Source organism: Rhinolophus hipposideros, assembly GCF_964194185.1.
Source record: "Rhinolophus hipposideros genome assembly, chromosome: 7".
In the NCBI taxonomy this organism is placed as follows: Eukaryota; Metazoa; Chordata; class Mammalia; order Chiroptera; family Rhinolophidae; genus Rhinolophus; species Rhinolophus hipposideros.
Window position 1 is genome coordinate 51914554 of NC_138053.1, and position 15377 is coordinate 51929930.

General features: G+C 37.3%; 1 protein-coding gene across 2 annotated transcripts in view; it reads right to left on the reverse strand.

Moving 5' to 3' along the window:
• IQGAP2 (IQ motif containing GTPase activating protein 2) overlaps window positions 1-15377 on the reverse strand; it is a 266105-nt gene that overhangs the window by 215922 nt on the left and 34806 nt on the right. For both annotated transcript variants that reach the window (XM_081053199.1, XM_081053197.1), the window contains exon 2: window positions 6137-6236. In XM_081053199.1, the coding sequence (XP_080909325.1) occupies window positions 6137-6236 (100 nt within the window). The remainder of the gene's footprint in view (window positions 1-6136; window positions 6237-15377) is intronic.

Here is a 15377-nt window from a genome sequence, read left to right on the forward strand (position 1 = left end):
TCAAATAGTGGTATTTTTTTGAGCATAGCATTATTAGTTGCTTGATTTCCAGCTCCCAAGATGCCCCTACTGTGCGTGTTTGCACACACTGGATGGTAAAAAGAAAACAAAAACAAAAAACTGTAAAATTAAGTTTTTAGATACCTCATGTATCTTAGTGGTATCATCCATGTGAAACCTACATTAACATCATAATCACCCACAGTTCAGATTATGGATCATTCTTGGTGTTAGACATTTTACAGGTTTGGACAAATGTATAAAAACATTTGTCTATCACTGTGGTCTCATACAAAGTATTTTTACTCCCCTAAAAACACCTCTGTACTCCACCTGTTCATCTTCCTTCTCCCAACCACTGATATTTTTACTGTCTCTATAGTTTTGCCTCTTCCCAGATGTCATATAGATGAAATAATAAGCATGTAGCCTTTACAAAATGGCATTCTTTCACTTCATAATATGCCTTGAAGTTTCCTCTATGTGTTTTCTTTTTACATGACTTCATAGTTCACTTCATTTTAGCACTGAATAGTGTTCCACTCTCCAGATATAGAAGGGTTTATTTATCCATTCTCTTATGGATGGAGCTTCAGAGTTTTGGTTGTTTCTGAGTTTTGGCTATTACGAAAAACGCTTGTATAAACATCCATGCGCACCTTTTTATGTGAACATAGTAAGCCTTCACCCTATTGGGTAAACGGAAGAACAAATGCCGGATCATATGATAAGAGTATGTCTAGTTTTGTAAGAAATTGTAAAACTGTCTTCCAAAGACTGTACCATTTTGCATTTCCATGAGCAATGAATGAGAGTTCTTGTTGCTCTACATCCTTGCCAACATTTGGTATTGTCAGTGTTGCAGATTTTGGCCATTTTTATAGGTGTTTAGTGATATCTCACTGTTGTTTTATTTTACATTTCCCTGATGACAAGTGCTGTGCAGCACTTTTCCCTATGTTTATTTGCTATCTGTATGTCTTCTTTGGTGAGGTATCTGTTAAGATCAGGTTGTTTTCTTATTATTGAGTCTTAAACATTCTTTATATATTTTGAATAATAGTCCTTTATCAGTTTAGCTTTTGTAAGTATTTTCTCCCAGTCTGTGGCTTGTTTTCTCATTCTCTTGATATTCTCCTTTGCAGGACAGAAATTTTTTAATATCAATGAAGCCCAACTTATCGATTCTCTTTCATAGATCATGTCATTGGTACTATATCTTAAAAGCCATTGGCATACTCAAGTTCATCTAGGCTTTCTCCTCTGTTATCTTTTATGAGCCCTATAGTTTTGCATTTTACATGTAGGTCTGATCTATTGGAGTTAATTTTTGTGAAGAGTATAAGGTCTTTTTCTTGAGTGTTTTTTTTTTTTTTTTGCATGTGGATGTCCAGTGATTCCAGCACCATTTGTTGTAAAGACCACCTTTGCTCCATTGTATTGCTTTGCTCCTTTGTCAAAGATCAACTGACTATATTTATAAGAGTCTATTTCTGGGCTCTCTATTCTGTTCCATTGATCTATTATATGTGTCTATTCTTTCATCAATGCCACACTGTTTGGTTACTGTAACTTTACTAAATTTGATGTCAGATGGAGTCAGTCCTCCAACTTTGTTCTCCTTCAGTATTGTATTGGCTATCCTGGGTCTTGTGTTTCTCCATATAAACTTTTAAATCAAGTTGTCAATATCCACAAAACAATTTGCTGGGATTTTCATTGGGATTGCATTGAGTCTATAGATCAAGCTGGGAAGAATCGACATCTTGACAATATTGAGTCTTCCTATCCATGAATATGGATTTTCTCTCTATTTTTTAGTTCTTTGATTCAGTTTATCAGTTTTCTTTATGTAGCTCTTATACATATGTTGTTAAATGTATACCTAAGTATTTCATTTTTTGAGTTCTAATGTAAATGGCACTGTGTTTTAAATTTCAAATTCCAATTGTTCATTGCTTGTATATAGGAAAGCAGTTGATTTTTGCAAATTAACTTTGATTTCTGAAAGCTTCCTATAATTGCTTATTGGTTCCAGGAGGTTTTTTTCTTTTCTTTCAGGTTTTCTATTTAGGCAATATGTCATCTGAGAACAAAAACAGTTATATATCTTCCTTTCCAATCTGTGTAACTTTTATTTCTTTTCTTGTTTTATTGTATTAGCTAGAACCTCCAGTACAATGTTGAGATGGAGTGGTGACAGGGGACATCTTTGCCTTGTACCTGATCTAAGTGGGAAAGTTTTGAGCTTCTCACCATTAAGTCAGATATCAACTATAGAACTTTTGTTGCTAGTTTTTCTCAAGTTGAGGATGTTCCTTCTATTCCTAGTTTACTATGAATTTTTGTCATCAATAGGTGTTGGACTCTATCAAATGCTTTTATTGCACCTATTGATATAGTCATGTGATTTTTGTTATTTAGCCTGTTGATGTGATGGATCACATTAACTGATTTTCAACTGTTAAACTAGCTTGCATACTTGGGATAAATTCCACTTGGTTGTGATTTATACTAATGTTTTTATACATTATTGGATTTGATTTGTTAATATCATTTGTTTTTACAGCTGAGCATTTTATTGTATGAATATACCACACTCTTTTTGTCCATTCATCAGAAGATAGACATTTGAATTGTTTCTACTCTTTGGTCTTATGAATAAAAGCTTCAATGAACTTTTGTGCGCAGGTTTTTGTATGGACATAGGTTTCCAATTTTCTTGGGTATATACTTGGTGGTGGAATTGCTGGACCATATGGTAATTCTGTATTCAATTTTTTGAGGAGCCGCCAGACTGTTTTACAATGTAGCTGCACTATTTTATAATCCAACCAGCAATGTATAAGAATTCCAATTTTTATATATCTATGCAAACAGTCTTTATCATAACTATCCTAGTATGAAGTGGTAGCTCAGTAAGGTTTTAACTTGCATTTCCCTAATGACTGATGTTAAGCATCTTGTCCTGTTCTTACTGTTCATTTGTACATCTTATTTGGAGAAATGTCTATTCAGAACTTTTGCCTGTTTTAAATTTAGGCTATTTATATTTTATGCTGAGTTGTAAGAGTCTTTATATATTCTGGATACAAGTCTCTTGTTAGATATATGATTTGCAAATATTTTCTCCCATACTATGAAATGTCTTTTCACTTTCTTGACGGTATTCATTGAATCAAAAAAAAGTTTAATTTTTATGATGTCTAATTTATCTATTTTTCTTTTTTGTTAGTTCTTTTGGTGTCAAGTCTCAGAAACCACTGCCTAACTCAAGGTCACAAATATTTACTCCTGTGTTTTCTTCTAAGAGATTTATATTTATAGCTGTAGTTCTCACATTTACAGTGATCCATTTTAAGATAATTTCTGTATATGGCATGAGGTAGGAATCCAAATACATTTTTATGCATGTGTATATACAGTTGCTTCAGCACCATTTGTTGAAAAGACATTTTTCCCCACTGAATTATCCTGAACAATTAATTTTTGAGTTAAATTTAGCTTGCATTCCTGAAATAAATCCCACTTACTGGAATATAATCTTTTTCACATGTTATTGGAATCGGTTTGCTAGAGTTTGGTTGAGGATTTTTGTATCTGTATTCATAAGAGATATTGATCTATAGTTTTCTTGAGGTGTCTTTGTCTGGTTTTGGTATTACAGTAATTCTGATCTCAACAGAATGAGTTGGAAAGTGTGCCTCCTCTTATTTTTGGGGGGAACAGTGGCAACTTTTTTGATTACTAACTCAATCTTTTTACTTGTTGTAAGTCTATTTAGGTTTTTTGTTTCTGCTTGAGTCAGTTTTGGTAGTTTGTGTCTTCCTAGGTATTTCCTCACCATGCTTTTTATTTCTATAATGTTAGTAGTGATATCCCCTCTGGATGAAGAATGTTTTAAATGGCCTGATATTAATTTCAGAATCTTGAAATTAACAAAACCAAAGTTAAAGACATACTGGACTACTACAATTCAAAATTTGTAATACAACCTAGAAACCCTTCTAGTTCTCACTTTTGGGAAGAAAGAAAAGAGGCACAACAAAGAACCAACACATTTCTAGTTAAAACGCACCTAAGTCAGTTAATTGAAATAAGAAACAAGAAACAGTTCCTGGCTAAACTTACACATTGTAAGTACATCATTAAGTACAAACTCAATATTCTAAGCTAGCTATACTCACATGAACACATACACACATGCATACACTGTAATAAACCCAGTATGACAAATTACAAAGGTACTAACATTGTCAGAATTCTGTATACTACGCTTTCTAAAATCATAGCATACATATTAATATATCTATTAATAGCCACACAATATTTCATATTCCATGACCAAACCCATCTTTCCTGTGAGTCACAAAGAGTGTTCATATCTTAATAAAGAATTCATAAATACGTATTACATCAAATCTCTCCTTGTAAAACAAATTGCTGTCATCTTAGAGGAAAAATGGAATATGTTATAGTCTTTTCTTTCAATGAAACTATTCCTAAGGAAGTTTTCTTTAAAAAACCTGGGCTACTTGTTATGTCGACTTTTCTAAAACAAAATGGCAGAATTTTGAAAACACTGAAGAAGACGGCAAGCATTCAAGTTATATTGGTACCACTTTGATACATTCATGAGTAAACTATGCATATGTTATCACCATCCACCTGACTGGCACTGTAGTTTACAGAATACTTACACCTTAGTGATTTTAGTTGATTTTTAGGGAAAGAAAATCCATGAAGGAAGTAGGGCAGGTGATGATAACATCTGTATCATCCCATTACAGAGGAGATAAAACTGAAGTTCCCAAAGAGTAGATAACCTACCCAAGGTCGCACAGCGCACAAGTGGTAGAGCTGGGATCAGGAAATGCAGTTGATGGCTGACTCCCAATCACACACCTTCTCTGTGTGACACTGTTCCCCACTTACAAACAATAGGATGCAAAAACTTAGAATGCAAAGTGTGTGTCAGAAATTTCCACTAACTCTCCTTACACTTTTTCTTTGAAAGCATGTTGATTTTGAATGTCTATGAATCACTCTTATCTAACTCTTTTTGCCACAACTTGACTAAAAGCATGTTTTTAATAATCTTAGACTGATAGTGAGTCTTCAGTGACCTACAACCTGACTGTAGACTTCATAGACGTGTTAAATAACTTTTAAAACTTAATCTTTAGAGCTTAGAGTTACAAGACTGTTAAAATACGAAGCAACCCTGGGAAATGCCCTTTTAAGCAATTTTGAGGCCAAATTAGCACATGTGTCACTGAATGTTCTACACAACATTGATTAAAAACTTCATTCTGTTAGCTCTGTAGATAGCTCTTTATTAGTGATCAGAGATAATTAACACCAACGACCATTAACTAAATGTTTATTTTTTTGTATAGATAAAAGAGCTGGAATACATCGTCTGCCCATGGAACAACACTGTTGCTCCATCACAGCACGAAGCACTAATTAGAACCTAACTCATGCATATGGCCACTGCAGTATTCAACCAGCAAAGGACAAAGTTCTTTGGATTCCTCTGATACAGAAGCCTAAGTGCAAATACCTTCTTTATCTTCACTTTCTCTTTGGGGGAACCCAACATTTACTTACAATCTAAAAGGTCTAAGAGTCAATGTGAGTTTAGAGACAATATATCCTAAGTGGTCACACACCCATTGGTTAAAAGGGAGATTGCTGTCATAAACCTTTCCTCTAGCTTAGTGACCAATGGACTTCAGTCCAAAATGCTGTTGTCCGACTGGGCATTTACAATCATTGCTGTGGGGGTGGGGGAAAGATCTGAGGAAGCTTGAGGGGAAAAGGAAGTTGATTTACGTCTCTGCTTCTCCTTCATATCCAAGCCAGTGAGATGAGAAATTTTAAAGAATCCGCAATTTGCCCTGAATTTCCTGGGAGGCTCTGAGGAAGAAAAAGGAACGGTTGCCTCGCTAGTGCCTTGATGTTGGCTGTGGTAGCAACTTTTTCTCAAGTCTGTCTGATCATTTACAAAAAAAAGGTGGATCTTCTCCCTTTACCTGCTACCAACAACACTGCCAATGACTTATTAAAAACACACTGTCCCAAAGCTTATCTCCAGGAGAAGCTATGCAAATAGACTAAGTCTGCATCTCACCTTTTGGCTTCCTCTAGGTGGCACAAATATTCATAAGCGATGTTCTGCCTCCGCCTCTCATCCATCTCCTCTGCAGAGAGCCTTTCATCATCCACAATAGCTAGAAATAGAGAATAAGATCATATTACTTGTAAGTGCAGTGTTCATCAAATAAAGACCTAATGCAATCAACTAGAAAAAACTCACATACAGTTCAACATTGAACACTGAGACACAGGGGTACTGAAGCACCAAGCATAGAGATTTGCCTTTGAATTTTATGATATTATATTATTTCTAGCAAAACAATGCTAAAGTATGGGTTGCAATTACTAAAGAATAGAATGAGAATAGCAATCAGATTTCATAAACATGATGCCAAATGAGTTAGACAGCCTCAAATCAATTACAGCATGGTCTATTCGCAACAACTTTCCTTAACAAGCTTATGGAATTGGTCCAGCAGCTCAGCTTGGACCATCCTGGAAATTCTTTTTGTGTGTGTGTGTGTGTTCAAATCTTTTATTTTTAAATTAGATTGTTTTCTATTTTTCAGTTTTCATTATATATCTGGATTCAAGGTCTTTGCCAGATACAAGATTAATCCTGGAAATTCTTGGTTGAACAAAGAATCTACAAGGACCTGTGTTTTCCCACTCCTAAAGAAAATTAAGGCTTCTCATCTAACCCAAAGTCTGTTCTACAGATGCCAAAGTCTCTAAAATTTCTCCCTCACTCATTTCTTGGCCTTTATGAGACTAATCTTCCTAATCAACACGTATCCAAAAGAAAAAAGCAGTAGAGAGAGCAAGTCAACAGAATTTTCAAGCCCACACTCCAACACAAGCCCAGTTTATAAACATCCATGCTGCAACTTTGCTTTTCTGTAGAGAACACACCCTCCCATTTCCTGCCTGTACTTCCTTCAGCCACAGTCTCAACAGCACCCAACAGCAATCAACTGTCGCATCAGGCAACTCTTAGCTGTCTATTTACATGACAACACTTTCTCATAAAAAGAATCCATTTTCTGTCTTCAATCCTCAACTTTAACTCTGATGGCTATAAAATGAATTTGGTTTCTAGTTTATTAGAGTACTCAATTAATGAAGACAATGTATGTGTACAGCAGAGACATGGTCACATGGGGCAGGAATGTCGGTGTTTGCTTTCTTGTTCCCCAGCTGCTAGCTCCAGTCACTCATTTTCATAAATGGGACTTTTGGTGCCCAGCAGGAGAGATAAGGATGTACAGGTCACCCATCCATCCCTAAGAAAGATCAATTCCATGTCTTACTGATGAGAAGTCCAAAATATCATATTGGCAGTCAAAAGGAATTAAGATCCAAATTCCTACTGGAGCAAGTACAATGCTCAACACTTAAGATCTAAAAATAATACCAAACCCTCTAAGAACTCAAAAGAAAGGGGAAATCAACTTTACATCAATATAAAATATGGCAGAATACTGTTGTATATAAATATGTACTAGACGCTTATTTATTGAGCACTTACTTTGTTTCAAGGCCTCAGACAAAGTGTTGTCTATGCAGCTTCTCATTTAAGTCTCATGATTCTAGGAGACATGTAATCCCACATTATAGCTGAGCAAACAGGCTGAGAGGTCATTGCCCAGCGAAGAGCAGAAACATTAGGGCTAGAAATATTCAGATGGGATGGAGAAAACAAGAACAGTACGAGTAAGTAAGAACTTTGGAAAAAGCCTCTGCTTGCAGATGGGGAGGTAAAGGAACCAGCAGGAGAGAGAGATGAGATACGGAAAAGCACCAGGACAGGCTGGTATATAACAAAAGCAGGCCCAACAGAGCAGCAGTTTCCACACATATCACCATCCTTCTTCCCATCCCTCCTCCCTACCACTTCCATTTTTCATTCCTTAAAACAAGCAGACTTCATTCCAGACCAATGATACCAATAGGTCAAAAAAGATTTGTATTTGTTAAGGAAAAGTACGAAAGCTCTCAAGCAACCCTCCTCTGTCTTTCCACTGTAAGATTCCAGGACTTCAACTTCTCTCCCCTGGACCAAGTAGCCTCCCAGCCACACCCCCTCCTCTACCCATTCTCCTCAAGGCCACCAGAAGCATCTTTCTATGTAGGACTATGTAGTCCTACTGATGCTATTCTCCTTCTCAACACCTTCAGTGGGTCCCCGTTTTCCTACAGAGCAAAGCTGTAGAACACATTCCCTCTCCTCCCCTACGCAAAGCTACATTTTAGCCGTCCCCTACAGGCAGTGCCATGTTCCATGGACACACCACAACCTTTTGGGTTCCAGTGTATCTGCTCTCCACCTTCCTTCTGCCTAGAAAGCCACCTCCTGTGTGTGACATCTTTGACATCTTCTCAGGCAAAATTCTGTGGACTTACAAGTCAGCATCCATCTATCTCCTCAGCACTTTGGTTCACATGTTTATTACATCACTTATCACAGAGGTCTCCCCTGTAACTTGGCCACGTCTCCCTCGCCAAAGTGGGGATTCCTTAGAAGAAAGGAGGACTTTTTGATTCATCTTTTCCTCTCCCTCATGTATATCATGGTTCCTTGCACATAAAGAGCACTCAAATATTTACTGAAAAATTACATTCCAGAGAATCCTTGCTAAGTGAGTTAACCACCACCCCATAATGAGTATACTTTGCAAATTATGATTTTCTCATCCTGGGTTTTCTCAGAAGATACGTGGCATGCCCACATATCATCACCTAATTCTCCAGTTCCACTCTTCCTAAGAGTTAATCCCCAGGACACCTCATGACTTCCAGGACTTCCAACTTCTCATTTAAATGTCAGTCTAAAGTCTGTTTCCCATTTTAAACAGACATTTTCATTTTATAGTATCTCTGACACATCAGAATTTGGAAACAATACAAAACTCTTAGTGGGAGTCTATGTGCTCAGTCTACCTCCCCAACATTAAATGTGAGCAAGAGGAGGCACTCTCACTGCCACCTGCCTTCTTGGCTGCTGCTTCCTTCCAGCCTCAACTAACCCATCTGGGAGGAGGCAGAAGCCCCAGCAGCATGTGGTCCCTAAGCCTCTGCCCCTCAACTGCAATATTCCATCAGCCATACAAGATTCTACCAGCCCAGGAGAGAGCTGAGGGGGCCCTGAGTCTGATACCACCCTGTCCAACCAGAAGATTTGATTTAATGTTTGAATTAAAACACCCACAAAGATTTAAATCGCAATTACAACACACGAGCCCCAGCTGATGGGATTCTACTCCTGTTTAAGGTTCCACTCAAGGGCCGCTTCCTTCCCAAAGTCTTCCCTGATTTTCCCTGCTCAAAATACCCTCTCTCCTGCTACCTCCTATATTGCCTTATTTGATAAATAGGTAGCTCCTAGGAGACATATTTGTGTTCTCATGTGTCCAGCACAGGCTACATGCTCCATAAAAACATTTGATGAACAAATAATCTCTTACTAGGAATGACTAATAAAAGGCGTCTAAAATATCTACGTGGGTAAGTTTTATTTGCCTAGTTACACTGACTATAATAAGGGTGTGGTCATTGATATTGATGGAACACATATAGTACCATTCTACTGACTTCACTCAACTAATGTTCAATTCATAGACTCTAATGGGCCAGGCATGAGTGCTAACACCATGGATAGGGCAGTGAAACAAACAAACAAACAAACAAACAAACAAAACCATTTGCTTCCTTTTACATACCCCTTCCTTCCCTTCTGACCTGGCCCCTAGGACTGCATACCTGGCACACTGCCCTTCAAACCATACATACTTCCAGCTAACCTTCCTTCATTTATGACCTATTGTCAAATTGAAGGCCAACATCACGAATTTGAGAAAGTCTTAATCACAGCAAAAGCAGATCCTTCTGGGCCATAGAGGTTGCCTGCAAATATTTTTGCATTACTCAACAGTTACTAAGTAACAACTTCAGATAAGAGCCACTGGCATGGGTTATAACCCTGCCATTTAAAGAGCCATCATGGAGCTGATAAAAGAATTCACTTAAACATGACCTTACTGTCTATAAAGCACTTTTCCATGTTATTGTGTGGTTCTCATAATCACTCTGAGAGATAGGCATTATCTCTTTCTTACAAACGAGGACACCCTGGTTGTGCAAGTGAAAGGGACCGCCTATGGGGATTCGCTGTGTCAACAGCAGAGCCCGGGCTGGATCGGATGTCCTTCAGCACTGCAGCCCCTGCTCTTTGCCCGGTGCCATGCTGCTGCCCGAGTGAGGGCACTCGTCACGGCCAAACCCAACGGCAGGTCATTTACATGCCTTCAGAATTGCTTTTATTTTAAAGCAACTTGATTAGCTGCAATTTCCTCTAAAGTTCACCTTTATTGGCTTTGAACCCTAAGAAATATGAGGACATTGTGAAGAACACAACTCCCTGAAGTATTAGCAACTCACAAAATGCCATTTGTCACGTTGGCGAACATTGGCTAAAAGATGATAGTTTAAAGCAATAACATTCTATGGAAATCACAAATCTAGGGATTATGCGGCGGTTTAAGGAGCAGAATGCGAGTGAGTTGGTAGAGAAGGTACTGAAATAGAACTGTAAGTTCAAGATGGAAGGAACATGAAGGAATCCATTGCCCACAGAACACCCACAAAGTCCAGTGCAAAAATAGTCCACGACCTACTTTATTCATTAAGGAGTTGGCATGGTCACTTGTTAATTTCAGCTACTGTACCGATTCCCTTCCCACACAGAAACACAAAGGCCACCATACCCTTCGTATTAAAATTCATTTGTTTGTTCAACGAATATTTGAGTGGCTGCTTTGTGCTACTCTGTTCAAGGGATTGGACACAAAGTGACAAGCAGGACACACAAGGTCCCTTATGAACTTTTTATTATAAACAATTGAAAGTTTGGCATAATTACAGGACGCTTAGGTAGGTGAGGATATACTAAAAGGAGGGTCACAAGAATCACAAGAAACCAGGGTTGGGAATCTTTGTTTCATAAAACAATTATTTAAGGCATGTCCCTATAAGGAAAAGCAGATTAGAAATATAATAAGAATCATCAATTCATGGAAATATGTCACAAATTAGCATTTTATGTACACATGGTTATTTTGTGGGACTCTAAATTTCTGTAAAAACGTGAATATTCTTTCATATGTAATTAAATTCAAACATGTCTTGACTGTACCATTTTTTAAGAGTTGGGACCAGCTTTTACCTGGAAGAGAATATCTAAATGCTATCTCCCCACTCTCAGAATTTCAAGGACAATTACCAGAGATATATACCGCAGAAAGGCACTAGAAGGAAGATAATTGATTCCAAGACCCTAACACTGGGGCAGGGGACAGGGTTGGGATATAAAGATGAGAGAACCCAAGTCCAATATTTTCAGTAAGTAACACTTAGTAAATTTGACCCGGGATATGTTCTGGCTTCACATCAGCCTCCCTAAGCATTTCACAGCTACTTAATCTTAAGCTTTAAAAGATCACATGATCTAACTTCCCTAAATTGAATTTTCTTTTGAAAAATACGCAAACCTAAAGTTGCAGTTGTTAGCAACCTGACACATTTTCCTGACACATTTTCACAGGCATTGTAAAGAATCTGAAACAATCAGAGATTGCTCCTCCATGTGTTAAAAACATGGGAGGTTTCGTCCAGTCACCAAAATTATGAGACACTCAGTGCAGGGGCACACATCTCATCCATCTCTATACCTTTAGTAAGTGCCGATAAACAGTAGATACTCAGTACAGGCTGCTGAATGGTGTGGTCAGCTTCGTGCTTGAAAGACAGAGATGCTGGGTCCTTCACACGTTTAGTCCTACCAAGTCCAATGCCCTGATGGCCACACGGCCATACTGTCCAGACCCAAAAGCAAGGTGAACTTTATGTAAATAGCCTGTCCTCCACACCTTTCCTGGAACCTCTCCCCCACCACACATTTCTAAGAACTCTCCAGAGTTATAAAGCAACACACAACTTCAGAGGAGATTCAGGTTAGAACTGGCTGTAAAGGACTGTGGCTATTTCCTTTAGACAAAGTTCAGCACGAGAAGGAGAATTTCCTAGGTGGGGAAAGCAGGTAACCGACTGAAACGACATAGTTTACTAACAATAATTAGCGTCCATGATGAGCTACCAATCTTATTTTTCCACTGAGTTCACTAAACCTCAGAATAATTAAGAAGCCTGTCATAATTATTCAGGAAAATGCGGAAATACTTCAGGTTTTGTGAAAACAGTTCATCCTTTTCTGCAAATATGCTTTAAATGTACATGGCATTATGATCTACCTATAAAAGAGAGTTCTATCCCACTTTCAGACAAAAAGATCCCAAACTCCCCCTGCCCCTCCCAAGAATGTGATGATACTTAAGCACCTAAGATGCCATCTGTTTCTACCAAGCCTGGTAGAAAATTCAGAACACCTTTTCAGAACAGGATCTCATTGCTAAATCAAATTTAAACTGTGCAAATTTAAACAAGAATGTCTAATACATATTATGTGAAAAATATATAGAATACATATATAAATATTTTCTGTAAATTCAAAGCAAACCATAAGATGTAAAGGTGCATATATAGAAGTGGACCAGCCTGTAGACTGGGATAGAGGAGAGGGGACTATCTAGCACTTTGTTTAATTTAGGAGAAGAATTAAAGGCAATGATTCCTAGATTTGGGATTTCTTAGACAATTACAATTTCAGAAAACATTTCAGGGATGAAACTCATCTCTTTTGTCATCAAGTAGGCATAGGAAAATTCCACTTGGTCACTACACACACCAGACGGACACTTCGGTAAGGAAGAATGGAGTATCAAGTTTCCAGGGCCAGTTTTAAAAATTTAACTCCAACAGTTAAAATACAGAAGGTGATTGTAAAATCTTTAGTTTGGATGATCTTCTACTATTTTTAAAAGAAGGGAAAGGAATTCAACTCATCTCTATGTGGGTACGACCTTGTGCTTAAGATGGTCGGTGCAAAATGCTTCCACTTATTTAGAACGAGTGTTTTTAAAAATGATTCTCCCTGTTCTCTATAGATAATATTTTAAGGACACAGATGTTTACCTAAACTTTAATACCCCATGGAATGATGATCCTTTACAACTGTTAAACAGACTCAGCAGTTCTGTTTAAATGACGGTCTCCTGGGCTGTTCTCAAGGAGTCGCAAGGCACTGCTAACACTAACATATCTTCTCTAACTGCTAACATATCTTCTCTAAAAATACCCCAGACAACACAGAATATCAGGGGATATTTCTACAAAGCTGAGAGCCACTAAAGACAATAGAATAGTTGAGTGTTGGCCTAATTTTTTCTTGACTATTAGGATAAAAAAAATCCCAAAAAATCATAAATAGTTCAAAGTTAGGTACAAGAAAACAAAATAACATCTTGGTTATGTGTAGGGCCTTTTTTAAATGTATGTTTCATGGACTTATGTCACATTTCTCTAAACTACTTGCATACAACTACTTGTAGGCATGAAACATAGCAGACAGAAGGGATTTACACTGAAGCACTTACTATACGCCAGATATCTTACATACATTATCCTTTCCACCCTGCAACCACATTAAGATAAGAATTTGAGTCTCCACTTTTCTAATGGGAAACAATCTCAGAATTTAGCTAATTCAGGTTTAGGTACCGTATTTTGCCGTGTATAATGAGCTCAAGTGTATAATGGTGTACGCGTATAATGCACACCCACGTTTTTGACCCAAACTTTCAGGGGAATATAAAATCTTTCGTTTTAATTTTTTAATTGAGATTTTTATTTGTTTACATTTAGGTACTTGTTTTTTGTATTATAAAGGAATTTTAGCATTTATTTTTTAACATATTATTTTTTAACATTTTAAAATATTTTTTAACATATTACAAGAAAGTTTAAGTAACAAATAATTACAAAACACAAGAACAGATACAAGGTACAAGAAATTTTACGTACCGGTAACAAATTTATGATACTTACGCATCATAGAAGGCCAAGAACTCTTTGCCATTGCAAGTTCCTCGAAAGTTCAACAAAACCGATTATCGTATTCCAGGATATTATTTTGTATACGGATATCATTATTGATCTCTAGAGTTACACTTTTAACTCATAAGCATGAATAAAAGAATTAAAAACATTTATGTAGATACAGAATTAGTACTGCCCATACATCTTTATTTTTCCCTCACAAATTTGGGCCAAAAAAGTGCGCATTATACACAGCAAAATATGGCAATTCTAAGATCTGAAGAGAGTTAAATGGCAGAGTGGGGACTGGAAACAACTCTGATTTCAAGGTTCTGATATTTCTACTCTACCGAAGTCCCCTCGCCCCCACTGCATGTAAATGTTTGATGACCAGCCCAGCAGCCATCAGGTTCTTCTGAGGGTGCCATTACTGATATCTCACTAATTAGCAGATAGATTTGTGACTTTATTTTACCTGCTGGAAATCATATAGATTAATGTTACTCTCTTGAGGAAGTATAGGAAGTAAAATTATAGGCTTATTTCTCAGAGACACAGAAATCTTAAATGTAGTCCGACAAAGGAAAAAATATTATAATATTTATAATATTCAGTATTGTCAAGTTAGACTATATCAGGTACACAAAGATTGTAACAAAACCAAAATAAAACAACTACATGATGCTACTTACATGGTATATCATAAGCAAAGTCATATGATCAAGAAATGCTAAGAACACATTTGAGAAAATTAACATTTTTTATCTGAGGCACCCTCCTCATTCCCCCTGCCAAAGGTAAATTTCTGCCTAAACTGACAAATACGCCTGATAAAAAAGGGGGTGTGTCTGAATGGAAGGAGCAAAGGCTTTGGGGTCAAATGTGCCTGTTAATAGTGTCACAGTCATGGATGAATTAATTAGACACTCCATTTCCTCATTTATAAAATGGGAATAACGCTACCTACTCCAGGAAGCTATTGTATGAGTTTCTTTCAAAATCATATATATTTTTAAAATTATTTAATAGTTATATTATTATATAGTCAATTATTAAGTTATAAAATATAAAATTTATAGAGGGTGGCTGGATTGGTTAGTTGGTTGGAGCACGAGCTCTTAGCAACAGGGTTGCCGGTTCGATTCCCACATGGGCCAGTGAGCTGCACCCTGCACAACTAGATTGCAGACAATGAGCTGCCGCTGAGCTTCTGGAGGGACAGCTGGATGGCTCAGTTGGGATGGCTCAGTTGGTTAGAGTGTGTGCTCTCAACAATAAGGTTGCCG